We start from the raw sequence: 19,191 nt of genomic DNA, 5'->3' as shown, positions 1-19,191 counted from the left end.
AATAACCTTGTGACCTCCCTGCAACTCCCTTTTGGGTAAGGACCCCCAATTTGAGAAACACTGGTCTTCCCCTGTGAAGTCTGTATAGTATAGGGTAAAGGCACACAAAAGACCAGATTTCACAGTCTGTGACACGTTTTTCATGGCAGTGAATTTGGTAGGGCCCTACTCATAATTATTTACACTATAGTACAGCCTACAGGCCATCCAGGCCAGAGCCTCATTGTGCTAAGTGCTGTACAAACATATTGTAAATGATAGTCCCTGACCTAAAGCTCTTACAGTCTAAAGATGAGATATAACAGCTGGATGATATAAACAGGTAGATTGGAGATAGGGAAGACAGGATAACAAAAATAAGATGTGCACATCTTATTACCTTTAAGCAAATGGCTTGTCCTGTTGCCTTTAATGGGACTACTTGCATGCTTAAATGGTTGCTGGATTGGGGCCTAAATGTGCCAAAGATATTAATTTAACTAAAAGCCAAAATATGAATAGTGCACCAGAAATTTTTCTTTCATTTTCTAAACAAAATAATATAAAACTAATTAGTAAAGGAGTGGAACATCAGAAGTATGTAAATAGCATTACAGTAGTTTTAGGAGAGCAACAACAACAACAAATCCTAAATTGGTGTAAATCTGTTAAGTGTAAAAATAGTTATAATTTGCTTCCTCCTTGCCCCTTCAGTTGTGCAGTAAAGTCTACTCCCAGGTTGAGATCTGGGATGCCACTTTCTGTCTGGAGCAAAATTTTTACTGTTCTTTTACAAAACCCTGAAAATAAGACATCTAATGGAAACACTGACAAGGCCACTAACCACAGTGATACTTGCAGGTGCCACTATAATAAATGGATAAGGAAATCATATTATTTCTCTCTCCCTGTGACATTATATACTCCATGCCAGCTGAAATATTGATTTGCTGTTGACATTCACTTAATAAAATTAAATATTGCTTTTTCATATGATTCAGTGAATCCTTTCCTAGCACTGTTGTTATATAATATGGTAGTTAAGTAGTGAAACCTTAAAGCAAATTAGATTAGAAAAAGGATTGGATAGACTTTCTTCTTTTTCTTCTTAGAAATACACATGTGCATGCAAGAGCACACACAAACACAGAGAATTCTGTATAGCATTTGCTCAGCACCTGGTGAGGTGAGAGCCTTTGGACTTCCTTTTGGGTAGGGAGTGTCCAAAGAGCTAGCAGCAGGCCAGAACTTGTGTTGCAAAAGGAAACAACAGCTAGGAAGGTAATAATATAGGTTTCTTCCTGATCTGTACCCTAAATTGAAGTACTCTAAGGCCATGTCTACATCTAAAATTTTGCAGCGCTGGTTGTTACAGCTGTATTAGTACAGCTGTATAGGGCCAGCGCTGCAGAGTGGCCACACTTACAGCAACCAGCGCTGCAAGTGGTGTTAGATGTGGCCACACTGCAGCGCTGTTGGGCGGCTTCAAGGGGTTTTGGGGAAGGCGAGAGCAAACGGGGGAAGGAGACCAGCTTCGCCGCGGTTTGCTCTCGCGTTCCGCGAACCCCCCTGCAAACCGCAGGGAAGGAGACCTGCTTGCTCGGGGGTTCGGCGAACGCGAGAGCAAACCGGGGAAGGAGACCAGCTTCGCCCCGGTTTGCTCTCGCGTTCCCGAACAAGCAGGTCTCCTTCCCTGCGGTTTGCAGGGTGGTTCGCGGAACGCGAGAGCAAACCGCGGCGAAGCTGGTCTCCTTTCCCGGTTTGCTCTCGCGTTCGCCGAACCCCCGAGCAAGCAGGTCTCCTTCCCTGCGGTTTGCAGGGGGGTTCGCGGAACGCGAGAGCAAACCGCAGCGAAGCTGGTCTCCTTCCCCGGTTTGCTCTCGCGTTCGCCGAACCCCCGAGCAAGCAGGTCTCCTTCCCTGCGGTTTGCAGGGGGGTTCGCGGAACGCGAGAGCAAACCGCGGCGAAGCTGGTCTCCTTTCCCGGTTTGCTCTCGCCTTCCCGGAACCACCCAGCAAACCTCAGGGAAGGAGACCTGCTTGCTCGGGGTTCGGGGAACGCGAGAGCAAGCCGGGGAAGGAGACCAGCTTGATTACCAGAGGCTTCCTCAGGTATGCTGGGATACCTGCTTATTCCACGGAGGTCAAGAAAAGCGCTGGTAAGTGACTATACTTGATTACCAGCGCTGGATCCTCTACACCCGAGACAAAACGGGAGTACGGCCAGCGCTGCAAACAGGGAGTTGCAGCGCTGGTGGTGCCCTGCAGATGTGTACACCTCCTAAGTTGCAGCGCTGTAACTCCCTCACCAGCGCTGCAACTTTCTGATGTAGACAAGCCCTAATAGAAGACAGTTGCTGAAATGCCGGTAAATGAGAGGACTTCATACACATAAAAATAAACAAAACCAAACATCTCAACCTTGGGCTCAATCTTTAGAGATGGAGGGTTGCCTGAGTCTCAATCGCAGTAAAGTGCCTTTACACCACTCTGGCGATGTAAAGGGACCTTAAATAGGATTGCCAGGTGTCCGGTTTTTGACTGGAACACCCGGTCAAAAAGAGATCCTGGCAGCTCCGGTCAGCACCACTGACTGGACCGTTAAAAGTCTGGTTAGCGTGGGGCTGGCAGGCTCCCTACCTGGCTCTGTGTGACTCCTTGGAAGTTGCAACATGTCTCTCCAAGTCCTAGGCAGAAACGCAGGCAGGGGGGCTCCACGCACGTTGTCCCCGCCCTAAGTGCCAGCTCCGCAGTTGTCATTGGCCAGGAACTGCAGCCAATGCGAGCTACCGGGGAAGCTCCTGTGTATGGGAGCAGCGAGTGCAGAGCTGCCTGGCCATGCTTCTGCCTAGGAGTTGGAGAGACACATTACTGCTTCTGGGAGCCGCCTGAGGTCAGCGCCACCTGGAGCCCGCACCCCTGCCCAAGCTCTGAGGCTCCTTCCACACCCTGAACCCTTTATTTATGACCCCACCCTGGAGCCCATACCCCTTGCTCACCCCAATGCACTGTCCCAGCCCTGAGCCCCCTTCTGCACCCACACCCAAGCCCCTTAACTAACAACAAGAAATAAGTTATAAATTAAACACAGTGCTGTGTAATTCTGTCCCAGCTATATTCTGTCTCTGTCCCTGCAACTAGTTCCTATCTCTGAGGCCAAGTCTATACTGGGATTTTAGGAAACAAATCCTACTAGTGTTACCTCATGTTCTGCCATACCAGTGGGAACCCTACCGGACAGGTTTAACTGCTGTGGTAGAAATATCGAAAGCTGCTGGTGCCTTATCTTTATATAGGCTTCCTATCCCCATTGTTAGTGGTGGGAATTTTTTCCTAAAATTCACTAGTCAGTCCTGAGTGTGACAGTCTGTGAGAATTCAGGAGAAGGGTGGCACTGGGGAGTGTCCTGCAGGAAAGTCAGGGAATTTTAAATGCTCTGCTGAAGCTTAACCCCTTATAGCACTCAAGAATCTGAACACTCTCAATATTAGTGCCTTACAGGATCAGGCCTGCAGCTTAGGTTTAGACAATAACTAGGGTGAAGAACATTTAAATTAGTACTTGGCTTTCTGCTAGTCATATGCATATACTTTGGTCATGCAAAGCGAGAGCCTTGATTGAATGTAGGCCTTCTGAATGTGAGGTGTGACCCACCTTGATCTTGAGAGAATGCTTGGTCAGCTTGCTTCTGACATTAACAGTTACTTAAAACAATGTCACTTAGAAAGAGGGAAAATGGTGATTAAAATGTATAATTTATAACAATCTGCCAAAAGTAGCAGCTATCGCTCTGGGGAGGAAAGAGCTGTTACCTTACTGCATGATAGAGTGGTTTATTTCAGAGCACGTTGGAGGTCACTGGCTGGGCAGTAAATGGAAGCTCTTAGTGCAGATATTTGCCGTATGTCTGTTCTGTGCAAATAAATTGTTTTCTAAAATAAGCTCCTGAAACACTAACATATTGAAGGCAGTTCCATTACACTCTAACTCCCTGATGTACAGTTACTCCTTCATTACTGGAGCCTTCATACTAGGGGTCATTGAACTCTTGTGTGGCTTGGATCTGGCTGTAATTTTACCAGAAATTGCAATGTAGCTCAGTGAGTGAGATCACTAGACCACACTGATGTGGCCCGAGGTCAGCTTTTTAAATTAAAAAACAAAACAAAAAACTATCCATTTATATAAAACTCTACCCACCACATGGTACAATACTAAAGCACTTGCAATTACTCTGAACTGAGAAAAGACGTCTTTTCCCCCTTCTTCCTTTCTTTCAGGGAACAGGAAGGAAAAAAATGTTGGGCAATGACTTGGCTCAGCTTACAGAGATGTAAACAGATTTCCCAATGTTTAATAATGGTTGTATAGCCGGAAGTGGATGACTGTTCTCTAGCACAATGTGAGCTGTCACCCTGTGAAGAACAGTAAATGAGTCAGAACATGTGGGTTGTTGATGTTGATGAGTCATTAGCTTCTCGCTTGCCTTAAAGCAGATTTACTTTGATGTGGCTCAGTCACAAAATCCACTCTTTTCGTCCCTGTGACAAACCTTTGGTAAAGAAGCCCCTACGATTACTATAGTGATAGCCAAATTGTAAACTTGTATTATTTGATGTGACAGCACACTTGCAAAATAATAGATTTCAGATTAGTTCATCTCTCCTCCTCTCCCCTTCGTCTTTTTCGATGACTAGGTTTGAATCTCGTGGGGCTGGAAAAAAAAAAATCCATGAAATAGAAACCAGTGAGGTCAATTTATCATTAGAGTGGGTAATGGCAAAAGGAGGACTAACAGACTTTTCATGCTAGTGCTTGCTAATTTAAACTAACTGATCCCTCTTGGCAAGGCAGCAGTGGAACTCAGGGATTAGAGCCTAACAGTTTGAAAATATGATACATGAATTAGCTCAAAATTCTAAAGAACTTTAACATTTTAAAGTGGGAAGCCCAGACTCAGATAGGAAACTTGTCACAAAGCACTAGGAGTTAGAGATGGAACAGAATCATAAAAATCTTATTAAAAATAGAAAAGGACTTTTGCTTTACCATGTTACAAAGATGGGACAGTCACTAAGATCCCAGAGTTCATGGGCATAGAGCTCATGTTTGAAGTCATGAATGGTAAAGCTCCCTTTGATGTCAGGGAGAGGAGTGTTAGCCCACAGCTGAGCATTTTTGAAAATCCTACCCTTGCATTTTGTCTTTTCTGTCTACTTATATGGCCTGCATCACTGTAATATGTGAGTGCCTCACAGTAATTTCAAAATAGAAATAACTTCTATTGATGAGAGAGACAAGCTTTTGAGTGGCTTGTCTCTCTCACCAACAGAAGTGGGTCCAATGAAAGATATTACTTCACCCAGCTTGTCTCTTTAACATCCTGGGACTGACATGGCTACAACTACACTGCCGAAACAAATCTTACCTCTTAAGCCTTGTCTACCCAAAAGAAGTTTTACATTATAACCTAAGGTCTAAATTTAAACCAATATAGTTATATTCCAGTATAAGTATCTGCAAGAGTGCTTTATCTGTATAACCATATGGGTTTAACTGGTAAAACTTTCCCACATCCCTCGGACCATGCCGCTTCCTGCAGCCCCCATTGGCCTGGAGTGGCAAACCCGCAGCCAGTGGGAGCCGCGATTGGCCGAACCTATGGACGCGGCAGGTAGACAAACCGGCCCAGCCAGCCAGGGGCTTTACCTGAACAAGAGGCGGACCAACTTTGAGAACCACTGTGTTAATTGGTTCTGATATTGGAATGTCATGCATTGCCTGGATTCTCCTCTAAAGGAGTGTTTGAACTTTAGACTGAACACAAGGAGCTACCAGAAAGTTTGAAACCCACTCACAAAATTCCATGTCTTGCTCATCAGCCTTTAGCATAAAAGAGATTGCTGTGAATTGAAACTTGTCAGTTCTGATAACCAACAGGTCACTGGGATTAGTATAAGGCTCACCCCATGCAGCTTTTTCAGTGTCCAACCTAGACCTTTCTGGTCCAGGAAACAAGACATTGGGCCAAATTCTGATTTCAGTTACCCTGGTATAAATCCATTGATTTCAATAGAATGAGGGGATGTATCTGCTTTTGCAAGGGCTTAGTTTGGTCTTCAGAAGGTTAACAAAAACTGTCTAGAGAGCTGTGATTTATTGTTATGTTAAAAAACAGCATTGGATATGAGTGGAAAATGGACCATCTTCCTGTTTTCATACTTGCTGCTACCTCTCTAAATGCCATATAATTTTTTTTTTACAAGATCCTTTAGCATTGGAATCTAATTTTTAGAGTTGGTGTTAGTTTTAAACCTGTACTGGTACTAGTTTTTTTTTTTCCCCCCTAACAATAACTCTTCACATCTAGTAATGTTAAATAAACAGTGTCGGTCAATCACAGTCTTTTCCTTGAATAATGGGATAAAAACCTGTCTGGTGGGCTTAGTTAAAAGTTCCAATAGTGATCAACAATTCCTTGATCTTGAGAATCACAATATAAATACCATACTTCGGCCCCTATATTAGAAACTCTGTCTTCATGTTTTTGAACAGAATAGATATGTTTGTACACTGCTAGATTGGCACCAATACCGGCAATTCAGGGCATTTGTGGCTTTTGGCTAAGGCTACTGAGAACATTTCAAATTTACATAGAGCATTCCTGGGTTTGTTTTTTTTTCATACAGTTGGATCGTTTTAAATCCATGATCCCTACATTTTTGGGTCAATTTCTCAATTTTTTGGGAAGTTCAGAAGCCTTGTCACATGGCTATCATTGCTTTACTTCTCACATGTATAATTAAGGCACAGATTATTGTTGTCCATGTAAACAGGATAAAGTTTTTGAACAATACCAGTATTAGTTGCACTACAGTTTTGTGACTAGCTGCTTTGCATGGCAATTTGCAGAACATTTTTATCATCAGTTTTTTGTAAGTCTTTTTATCTGAGAAGGGTTTTATTGCAGTGACATGGCTTGTTTGATTAAATTTGTTTTACATCTTTAACTTACAGTTAGTAAAGACAAAATGTGCAGATTGTGCTGATTTTTGTGAAGGATTGCAATAATATTTTCTAGAAATATTTTAGGTTAAAAATGATTCTTTGTTTATTTATATCAGATGTTGTTTGGTTTCTTCATGTTTCATGCTGTTTTAGTCCTGACTGTACTAATAGCTAAGAAAAGGCACAAAGTTCACAGGAAGCAAATGGCAGAGCTGTTCCTTGTAATCCCTTGTGGGCAGGGCATCTTCAGTGGGCATATTTTAAATAACATGAAATGGGCGGAAAATTGGCTCATGATACAAAGAGGGGGAAAAGACCTCCTTTACAGAACAGCAACTCATTTCATCCTAATTTGGTGATCAGAAATCAAGTGCTCTGACAGACAAATGTGACAAATGTTTCCAAAAGAACAGCTATCACTTGACCATGGCATTTATAGTATATCACAGATAGTACTGGGATAGATGTATTAATAAAAACAAAGAGTTTCAATTCCATTGTTTTGTTGAAAAAAAAAATTTTACCTGTAAGGATATATTGTCTCATCCTAAAGTGCCTTAACATTGGAGCTTGGTCCCCGCGCGCAAGGTCTGAAATAGTCCAGGGCATTCTGCAAGGCCAGTCTGTTTACCCAGGCTTTGAGAAGAGGAGAGGCATGATAAAGCCTGGTATTTACGGATGAAGTGGAGTACAGTTTGGGTTTGACTTTATTTCTTCTTGCTGATTTTCCTGTGTGGGGTGGGTAGAAATTGCTGGCATATTTAATAGTCATTTATTGTTTATATAATAATGCTTTTAAAGTATGTACAAATTACTAAGAGCTTGGGATAGGTACCTTTGTTATACACATGAATCAAAAGAAGTAAAATAAGCATATAAATTGCAAATATTAATATCTTCAATACTGACTCAAGTATTGCAACCCTGTATGTGATCATTGCTTCTGGTCTGAATGAGAAAAAAGTAATCATGTTTCTTAGTCTATTAGTGCCTGTTGCTTGCAGGAAATCATTGAAATGCAAGAATGCTAATTCTGAAAGGAACTTTGATAAGAGAGGAGGATTTTAAAGCTAGACATTTTAGTATTCTTGTGTGTTTTTCTTTTTGTTAAGAGCCCTTCTTATTGTACGTAATTGGTAGTTGCAGTTCAAGGTTTCTGTTTTGTAGTAAGAATCACAGGCACGTTCTGACAAGTTATGGGTTACCTAATACAACTGGCTTCATAAATACTTTAACTTGTGCATCAAGTTCTTCTAAAGGAATGTATGCTTCCAGTTTATAAAGCTGTATCTGCCTTTGAAAGTCACTTAGAAGGAAAATTTAATCTGGCTTAATTTTTTTATCTTGACTACATTTTAAAGGATTGTAAAATAACTTGAAAGTGAAGAATCTATTCTGACATAAGATTAATTAAGATAGTATTTCAGTAATTTTTAAAGATTATGTTTTAATACATGCTTATCCCTACTTGGGTAGTACATTTTCCCCCTATATGTTTGTTAGAAATCCCAAATGCACAACCCTGATTAAAATTAATCTTTTTACTTGAATTTAGTACACCAGTTCACACAGAATGGTGGGCCTTTAAATAGAATTAACAGTTGCTATAATTGCCCCTCACCCTATTTAAAAGTAAATTGGACTATACACTGACTAGAGAACATTGCCAAATTTATTTTTATAACTGCATCTTTCATACAAACCATTTCTAACACTTTAGAGTTGGAGGTAGACTTGAAAGAGATCATTTCACAGAACCGGCTACAATTATTCTTATACTGACAGAAAGGGAAAGTGAAGTAGAATACAAGGAAAAAGCTGAAATGTTAATAGTGGTAAAGGCTTGCATGGAGGGCAAGATGGAAAGATGAAATAATGGGGTAAGGGAAACATGAGTGAGGTGTATTGCTATAGCCTGTGATCAGCTAAGGAGAAAGTATTAAGGCGAGGCTTTAAAGGAAGTGACTCAAGTGTGTGATCTACAGTTGTGGAGACTTGGAGGGAATAGGTTAAATGTGAAATGAAAAGTAAAAACAAACAAGCAAACAATTATCAAAGGTATAAAGACAGCCTCAAAACTACTTGTTCGTTTTGCTAAGGATTTTTTCTGCTTGGGGTTTATATTATTTCTGGCAATATCCAAACCTGACTTTAGAGCTTTTGGAGGAGTGGGATGGTACCATCACAGTAGGCTGTTGTGACATTGGCAAGCTAGGTGCTAGCTAATGCCACGGCCTCTTAGGCCTCACTGAACACTGACAATTACATAGCTGGAAACCAGTGTGGCTCGTCAATGTGTTAGTATTGTTAAAGTAGATATTAGAGTTTTAAGAATGTGTTTGGTGTTTCGATTTTAATGAAATGCTTGTAGGATGCTCCATGTATTAATCTTACATATAACACCTCTACCCCATGTTATAAGCTAATATTGTCTGTAACTAAAAAAGTATTTTCCCTAAAGCTCTCCACAGTCAGGAGAGAAGCATTACCAACTGTGAAACACTAGCTTACCATGACAGGTGTCACCTCCACTCCAACAAAAGAGGGCCCATAGACACCAGACAGGCCATTGTGGAACATCAGTGGACAAAAGACTTAGTTGATTGCTACTTCCATGCCTATGAAGAGGAGATGTCCACAGACCCTCCTATCAGCTTGAGCTCTGAGGGAAGAAAATAAAAATCCCTGCCAAGAAGAAATTGTTATCCCTTGGACTTCAGGAGGGGGCAAGACTTCTAAGCATAAGCAAGTGATCCCCGACTATTTAGCTTGGTTTAGCCCTAAAGGACATAGAGAGCTTGCACATTACAGCAGCTTCTATTACTTTTAAAACCTAAGCCTGTAATTAATGCATGTGTGTGTTTACCTGCTTTAAGCTTGTAAATAACTCTATTTCTTTTCTTAGTTAATAAATCTTTAGATAGTTTATTATAGGATTGGCTACAAGCATTGACTTTGGTATGAGATCTCACATACAATTGACCCAGGATAGGTGACTGGTCCTTTGGGACTGGAAGTAATCTGAATGAGGATGTGATTTTTAGTGCAAGGGGCCATCTATAACAAAAACAAGCTTGCCTGGGTGGCAAGATAGACCGGACCAAGGGGACTGACTGTGACTCCATGTTAAGGCTGTTACAGTGCTTGAGGAGTTCACACCTGATACTTGGTTGGTGAAATCTAAGTATAGAAGTCACATCCAGTTTGGGGTTTGTGCCTTGATTTGTAACAGTCTGTCTTGAGGTTGGCAGTCGCGTTTGTGAGCCACTCCAGATAGCTTGACAGCTGTAACCTGATTTGCAGCTCTCCCAGAGAGGAAGAGGCATCTGGAGTCTTAAGATGAGGGGTGGAGACTGTGATAACAGGAAGGTGGTGACAATTGGTCCGGAATAGAGTCCAGTGAAGATACTAGTGATGGGTCCTTTATACAGGGCATGGGGCACCCCCCTTCCCGTAAATATGCAAAAACACACACAGATAAGTGTGTGTGTGTGTATGAATTGTGAACACAGCAAATCTATAGCAGTCTTTTATCAATTTGCTGTGTTTCCAGTTCATATTTAGTAACAGTGTCAGGACATTCTTCTCCACCACTTCTGAGACTTCTGTGCAGATTATGCACTCAAGATCTGAAATGAGGCAAGCCACAAGGATTTTGAGTGGGGCTGGAGTGCTGGATTTACCACTCAGGCCACAGACTGAAGTGATTGTAGAGCACTCTAAAGTGTTACAACAGGTTAAAGAATATTTACATAAATTAGACATATTCAGGTCATCAGGGCCTGATGAAATTCATCCTAGGGTAGTTAAGGAACTAGCTGAAGCAGTCTTGGAACCAAGAGCTCACAGAGGATGGGTGAGTTCCCAGAGGACTGGAGAAGGGCGAACATAGTTCCTGTCCTTAAAAACAAGAACAAAGAGGGCCTAGAGAATTATAGACCAGCCTAACTTCAGTACCTGGAAAGGTACTGGAACAAATTATTAAACAATGTGTAAGCACCTAGAGGATAAAAAAGTTATAAGGATTAACCAGTGTGGTTTTCGCAAGAACACATAATGCAAAACCAATCTAATTTCCTTCTTTGACAGGGTTATTGGCCTAGTGGGTAGGAGGTAAGCAATAGACATGATACATCTTGATTTTAGTAAGGCTTTATACACAGTCCCACATGACATTCTCATAAGCAAACTAAGAAAGTGGTCTAGATCAAGTTACTATAAGATGGGTGCACAAGTGAGTGAATAACAATACTCAAAGAATAGTTATCAATGGTCAATCACTGTCAGACTGGGAAGGGCATATCGGTATCCTGCCTGGGTCAGTCCTGGGTCTGATATATTTTCAATATTTTCATTAATGACTTGGATAATGGAGTGGGGTATGGATCTAAAATTTGCAGATGACATGAAGCTGGGAGGGGTTGCAAGCACTTTGGAGGACAGGATGAGAATTCAAAATGACCTTGACAAATCAAGAATTGGTCTGAAATTGACAAGATGAAATTCAGTAAAGATACGTGCAAGTATATGTAAGAAGGAAAAATCAAATGCACAACTACAAAATGGGAAATAACTGGCTAAGTGGTTGTTCTGCTGAAAAGGATCTGGAGATTATAGTGGATCACAAATTGCATATGAGTCAACAATTTGGTGCAGTTGCAAAAAATGCTAGTATCATTCTGGTGTGTATTAAAAGGAGTGTTGTGTGAAAGACATGGGCGGCAACTGTCCTGTTGGCACTGGTGAGGTCTCAGCTGGAATACCGTGTCCAATTCTGGGTGCCACATTTTAGAAAAGATATGGATAAATTGAAGAGAGTTCAGAGGAGAACCAACAAAAATGAGAAAAGGGTTAGAAAACCTGACTTACGAGGAAAGGTTAAAAAGTTGAGCATGTTTAGTCTTAAGAAAAGAAGACTGAGGGTGGACCTGATGAGTGAGGTTGCGAGTCTTTCATGGAGGTCACAGAAGTCCGGGATTCCATGACTTTCCAGAATCTCCATGACTTCCGCAGCTGCAGCCACACTGTCCGCTGGTCCGGCATCCCTAGGGCCAGCCACACCGGCCACTGCTTGGGCTGCCCTGGAGCAGTGGTCTAGGAGTAGCAACAGTGCCTCATGGCCTCCTTCCCACACAACTGGAGAAGTGGCAGTCAGGCCATGGTCCTCCCCACCCCAGGAGCAGCAGTGGGGCCACAGGCCACCCCCCAGGAGCAACAGTGACCACTAGAGCACCCACTCCAGAGCAGCCGCATCTGCTGGAGTGCCCCCCCTCCCCAGCACCTAAGTTTTAGTTAGGGGTATTTTTAGTAAAAGTCATGGACAGGTCACTGGCTGTGACTTTTTCTTTATTGCCCATGACCTGTCCATGACTTTTACTAAAAATAACTGTGACTAAATCATAGCCTTACTGATGAGTCTTCAGATATGTTAAGGACTGTTATAAGGAGGACTGTGATCAATTGTTCTCCATGTTCACTGAAGTAATGAGCTTGATCTGCAGAAAAGGAGAATTAGATTAGATATTAGGAAAAACTTTTTCTAACTATAAGGGTAGTTAAGCTCTGGAATAGGCTTTCAAGGGAGGTCGTGGAATCCTCATTGTTGGGGGTTTTTAAGAGCAGGTTAGACAGATACCTTTCAGGGATGATCTAGGCTTTCTTGGTCCTATCTCAAGGGGGTTGGACTTTCAAGGTCCCTTCCAGCCCTACATTTCTATGATTCTGTGAAAATTGTAGTGGACTTTTAATCATTTTTATTGCTCTTCTCTGGACTTTTTCCAATTTGTCCACATCTTTCCTGAAATATGGCACCCAGAACTGGACTCAATACTCCAGTTGAGGCCTAATCAGCACTGAGTAGAGTGAAAGAGTTACTTATCATGTCTTGCTTACAACACTCTTGCTAACACATCCCAGAATTATGTTTGCTTTTTCTACAAGAGTGTTACGCTGTTGACTCATATTTAGCTTGTGATCCACTGTGATCCCCAGATCTTTTTCTGCGATTCCTAGGCAGTTATTTCCCACTTTGTATGTGTGCAACTGATTGTTCCTTCCTAAGTGGAGTACATTGCATTTGTCCTTATTAAATTTCATCCTATTTACTTCAGATCCATTTCTACAGTTTGTCTAGATCATTTTGAATTTTAATCCTATACGCCAAGGCACTTGCAACCCATCCCAACTTGGTATTGTCCACCAACTTTATAAGTGTAATCTCTATGCCATTATCTAAAATCACTGATCCAGAATGAGAACTGATCCCTGTGGGGCCCCACTCAGTTTGCCCTTTCAGCTTGACTCTGAACCACGGGTAAGTACTCTTGGGAACAGTTTTCCAACCAGTTATGCACTTACAACCTACATAGAGCTACTATAAGGTATTTCCCTAGTTTGTTTATGAGAAGGTCATGTGAGACAGCTTCAAAAGTCTTACTAAAATCAAGATATACCACATGTATTGCTTCCCCCATCCACAATGCTATTAGGTTGGTTTGACACAATTTGTTCTTGACAAATCCATGCTGACTGTTATTTGTCACCTTATTATCTTCTAGGTGTTTGCAAATTGATTCCTTAATTATTTGCTCCATTATCTTTCCGGTTACTGAAGTTAAGATGACTGGTCTGTATTTCCCCGGGGTTGTTATTTCCCTTTTTATAGATTGGCACTATATTTTCCCTTTTCCAGTCGTCTGGAATTTCTCCCGTCTTCTGTGACTTTTTGAAGATAACCGCTAATGGCTCAGATATCTCCTCAGTCAATTCCTTGAGTATTCTAGGCTGTGTTTTATCAGGTCCTGGTGACCTGAAGACATCTAATTTGTCAAAGACATCATGAGGCCTTTTTTTAAACAACTAACAAAATCATCCAAAGCCCAAGATTTGGTGGTGATGGGGGACTTCAACTATCCAGATATATGTTGGGAAAATAACACCGTGGGGCACAGACTATCCAATAAGTTCTTGAACTGCATTGCAGATAACTTTTTATTTCAGAAGGCTGAAAAAGCTACTGGGGGGGAAGCTGTTCTAGACTTGATTTTAACAAATAGTGAGGAACTTGTTGAGAATTTGAAAGTAGAAGGCAGCTTGGGTGAAAGTGATCATGAAATCATAGAGTTTGCAATTCTAAGGAAGCGTAGAAGGGAGTACAGCAAAATAGAGACAATGGATTTCAGGAAGGCGGATTTTGGTAAGCTCAGAGAGCTGATAGGTAAGGTCCCATGGGAATCAAGACTGAGGGGAAAAACAACTGAGGAGAGCTGGCAGTGTTTCAAAGGGATACTATTAAGGGCCCAAAAGCAAGCTATTCCACTGGGTAGGAAAGATAGAAAATGTGGCAAAAGACCACCTTGGCTTAACCACGAGATCTTGCATGATCTAAAAAATAAAAAGGAGTCATATAAAAAATGGAAACTAGGTCAGATTACAAAGGATGAATATAGGCAAACAACACAGGAATGCAGGGGCAAGATTAGAAGGGCAAAGGCACAAAATGAGCTCAAACTAGCTATGGGAATAAAGGGAAACAAGAAGACTTTTTATCAATACATTAGAAGCAAGAGGAAGACCAAGGATGGGGTAGGCCCACTGCTCAGTGAGGAAGGAGAAACAGTAACAGGAAACTTGGAAATGGCAGAGATGCTTAAAGACTTCTTTGTTTCTGTCTTCACTGAGAAGTCTGAAGGAATGCCTAACATAGTGAATGCTTATGGGAAGGGGATAGGTTTAGAAGATAAAATAAAAAAAGAACAAGTAAAAATCACTTAGAAAAGTTAGATGCCTGCAAGTCACCAGGGCCTAAGAAATGCATCCTAGAATACTCAAGGAGCTAATAGAGGAGTTATCTGAGCCTCTAGCTATTATCTTTGGAAAATCATGGGAGACGGGAGAGATTCCAAAAGACTGGAAAAGGGCAAATATAGTGCCCATCTGTAAAAAGGGGAATAAAAACAACCTAGGAAACTACAGACCAGAGTTAGTTTAATTTCTGTGCCAGGGAAGATAATGGAGCAAGTAATTAAGGAAATCATCTGCAAACACTTGGAAGGTGGTAAGGTGATAGGGAATAGCCAGCATGGATTTGTAAAGAATAAATCATGTCAAACCAATCTGATAGCTTTCTTTGATAGGATAATGAGTCTTGTGGATAAGGGAGAAGCAGTGGATGTGGTATACCTAGACTTTAGTAAGGCATTTGATACGGTCTCACATGATATTCTTATCAATAAACTAGGCAAATACAGTTTAGATGGGGTTACTATAAGGTGGGTGCATAACTGGCTGGATAATCATACTCAGAGAGTAGTTATTAATGGTTCCCAATCCTGCTGGAAAGGTATAACAAGTGGAGTTCCTCAGGGGTCTGTTTTGGGACCGGCTCCGTTCAATATCTTCATCAACAACTTAGATGTTGGCATAGAAAGTATGCTTATTAAGTTTGCAGATGATACCAAACTGGGAGGGATTGCAACTGCTTTGGAGGATAGGGTCATAATTCAAAATGATCTGGACAAATTGGAGAAATGGTCTGAGGTAAACCGGATGAAGTTCAATAAAGACAAATGCAAAGTGCTCCACTTAGGAAGGAACAATCAGTTTCACACATACAGACTGGGAAGAGACTGTCTAGGAAGTAGTACGGCAGAAAGGGATCTAGGGGTTATAGTGGACCACAAGCTAAATATGAGTCAACAGTGTGATACTGTTGCAAAAAAAGCAAACCTGATTCTGGGATGCATTAACAGGTGTGTTGTGAGCAAGACACGAGAAGTCATTCTTCCTCTCTACTCTGCGCTGGTTAGGCCTCAACTGGAGTATTGTGTCCAGTTCTGGGCACTGCATTTTCAAGAAGGATGTGGAGAAACTGGAGAGGGTCCAGAGAAGAGCAACAAGAATGATTAAAGGTCTTGAGAACATAACCTATGAAGGAAGGCTGAAAGAATTGGGTTTGTTTAGTTTGGAAAAGAGAAGACTGAGAGGGGACATGATAGCAGTTTTCAGGTATCTAAAAGGGTGTCATCAGGAGGAGGGAGAAAACTTGTTCACCTTAGCCTCTAATGATAGAACAAGAAGTAATGGGCTTAAACTGCAGCAAGGGGAGATTTAGGTTGGACATTAGGAAAAAGTTCCTAACTGTCAGGGTGGTTAAACACTGAAATAAACTGCCTAAGGAGGTTGTGGAATCTCCATCTCTGGAGATATTTAAGAGTAAGTTAGATAAATGTCTATCAGGGATGGTCTAGACAGTATTTGGTCCTGCCATGAGGGCAGGGGACTGGACTCAATGACCTCTCGAGGTCCCTTCCAGTCCTAGAGTCTATGAATCTATGAATCATTGTGAGTGCCACCATTTGTCCAAATTTGTGAAGGTGATCCATACGGAAAGGTAAGCAAAGTGATGTCACAGCAGATAGAAGACTGGAGGGCTGCAATTCATTCAAGAGTAAAAGTAAGGGACAGCATTATAGGTGTTTATGAATGGATTGGGGTGAATCGAGAAGGATGGATAAATGAAGGATCTGAGGAACAATTGATTCCTTTTATGGCACCTATGCTCTGACAATCTGCATAGTATGCTTGAGATTTTCCTTTTAAATTGATCACCCTTTCTGTCCCTTTTGCAGTCATATTGAAAAAATTACGACATGGCAAGACCCTCGAAAGACCATGAATCAGCCACTGAATCATATGAACCATCATCCTGCAGCGACTTCGACACCAGTGCCACAAAGATCAATGGCAATGTCCCAGCCAAATCTGGGTAAGTATTGCAAGTCATTTCCTAACTGAAAAAAAAAAAGAATGGAACTGGCTGTTTATTATACTACACCTTTACCTCGGTATAGCGCGACCGGATATAACACAAATTTGGATATAACGTGGTAAAGCAGTGCTCGGGGGGGGAGGGGGGCCTGCGCACTCCAGTGGATCAAAGCAAGTCTGTCTATTATTTCTTTCTGTAATCTCAGGAACAAGGGAATAACAACATTGTTACTGCTTGAGATAAGGTTCTGACATTGTCAGGAGGCTTTTTGTTTTGGAACCTCCATGGCAAATCCCTTTTGTGGTATTGAGGAGGACAGAAAAAATATATCACCCCAATACTTTTCCATTCAAGCGTGCTATAAAAAATACCTTCACCACCACTATATTTTATCATTCTCAAAGCTGCAGTACAAAGTTCTGGTAGAAGAAATCTGCCTTGAGCCTTTCCTCTATCTGATCAAGTCCATTGCATGTATTAGATTGTTAGATTCTTCAGCAGCAGTTGCTTAAATGCTTTCAGAACAAAGCTATCCTATTTACATTGATCTATGTCAGGTGGAGGGATGTGAGAACCACTTACAAATGGAATGGATTTTAAAAGAAACAGTTTAAATACTAGATTTTCAATAATGAAAAAAACAAATAATCTGAATACTTTTGCTGAATGGCTTGGATACTTAGGTAGGTGCTGAGTCAGCAAAACACTTAGGAATGTGCTTAACTTTAAGCATGTGCTTACGGTAAGTCCTCTCGATTTTGCTGAATCTGAGCCTTAGTGAATATAACAGCCATGAAGATTTAAGAGGAAACTAAAAATGGAAATAAAAACCTTCCTTATATGCTTAAGAAATAATAATAATAATAATAATAATTCTTTGAATTTATATTGCACCTTTCATCTGAGAATCTTAAAGTTCTTTACAAAGGTAAGTAGTATAACTTCTTTTACACATGGAGAAAATGAAGCACAGAGAGGTCAAGTTTCTTGCCCAAGATCAGACAGTTAGATCAAAGAGGTCTGGTTGCGGGTATAAACCAGATTTTAGTGGAGAGCTGGCCGCTGAGTTTGTGTGTATATGTTCTCTGCATATGTAATTCAGCTGGGATCTCTTTTCACACATTGAAAAGACTCCAGAAATCTTTTAAGTTGTAAAGAGTCACCTATGGCAGCAATACAAAAGATATACTCATTTTCATGGTTTTTTATAATAAGTACTTTACTGATGACTAGCCCCTACCTAGGGTAAATCACCCCACTCTCTCACCACTTGTTTTTTTCCTAACAACTGTCACTGCTTGGATATTTACAGTACAAAACTGTTACTGGTTGTGCTATGCAAGTCAGTGGACAGTAGCAGATGTGTCACGAGAATGGACATCTGAAGAAGAAACCTGAATAAACTCCAAAAGGCTTGTGAGTCACACTAAATGGTAATACCAACACTTTGCTTTGTGCATATTATTTAAAATCACAGCTGCCTGTGGTTCACTCTGTATTCATAGCAATCCTAAAATAAAGGCTCAAAAGGAAAAAGATGGGATATGTTTTTCTTTTGCTCATGTCAATCCTTTAGCTGGTGTTGCCACCTTTATCTTCACCATATAGTACCAAAAAAAAAAAAAAAGGAGAAAACCCACACATTATAACTTTTAAGACAGGATTTCCCCAAAGATTTTGGGGAAAGGCAGAGAGTCATTAAGTAGTGATTTAAAAAAGAAAAGAAAACAAAAAAAGTATTTTTAAATTAAAGGTGGTGTGGGAGGGGTCTTAATGAGGATTCAAGAGATTAAAAATGAAAGCCAGGTGGGGCACCGCCCATTGGTTTAGTTGGGGATTTCTCCTTGAAGGGATTTGGATGCCATAATATAGTGAAAGGAAAATACTTTGAGTCAAGTTCATCCCTGGGACAACTCCACTGACTTCACCTTCAACTACTGCATACACTTTATTCAGACTCCCACCCCCACATATTTTGGAGCAATCTTTTCTGTGTTTGTACAGGGTCTAGAACAATAGGATCCTAGTCTGTTATTAGATCTAGACACTACTGCGATAGAAGTAAAACATTAATTTCCACAGTGTCAACATTAATTTAATCAATTTGGTGATTTCTTCAACACAAATTACAGGGGTTTTACTGGGCCTAACTATTTCTTGGTGAGATGGTACAGCAAGTCCTTGGGAGTTTTGGCTGCACAGTAGGATAACTCTTTTCTTTCATCCGCGCTGTATCAGGTTCTGTATCATGATTTCTGGTTTTACAATCCAAGTACTGATCTAGATAGACCACTGAAATGTATGTGTTAAAATCCTAAAAAAGAAAACTGTATTAACTTACTAAATAAGAACAAGAAAGCATTTTATTTAAAAACAAAAACAAATAATTCAATTTAGTCTAATTCAGGGGTAGGCAACCTGTGGCATGCATGCCGA

The 19,191-nt window shown here is 41.0% G+C and overlaps 1 protein-coding gene across 1 annotated transcript in view; it reads left to right on the top strand.

Annotated features, from left to right (window-relative positions):
- The window catches only part of WWTR1 (WW domain containing transcription regulator 1), a 119,978-nt gene that overhangs the window by 54,420 nt on the left and 46,367 nt on the right, over window positions 1-19,191 (top strand). The window contains exon 2 of the mRNA XM_050966064.1: window positions 16,616-16,752. Coding sequence (XP_050822021.1) covers window positions 16,616-16,752 — 137 coding nt within the window. The remainder of the gene's footprint in view (window positions 1-16,615; window positions 16,753-19,191) is intronic.

The sequence above is a fragment of the Gopherus flavomarginatus genome, chromosome 8 (genome assembly GCF_025201925.1).
Source record: "Gopherus flavomarginatus isolate rGopFla2 chromosome 8, rGopFla2.mat.asm, whole genome shotgun sequence".
Taxonomy (NCBI): domain Eukaryota; kingdom Metazoa; phylum Chordata; order Testudines; family Testudinidae; genus Gopherus; species Gopherus flavomarginatus.
Note: the sequence above shows the minus strand (reverse complement) of the source record. Positions and strands in the feature narration are given on the sequence as shown.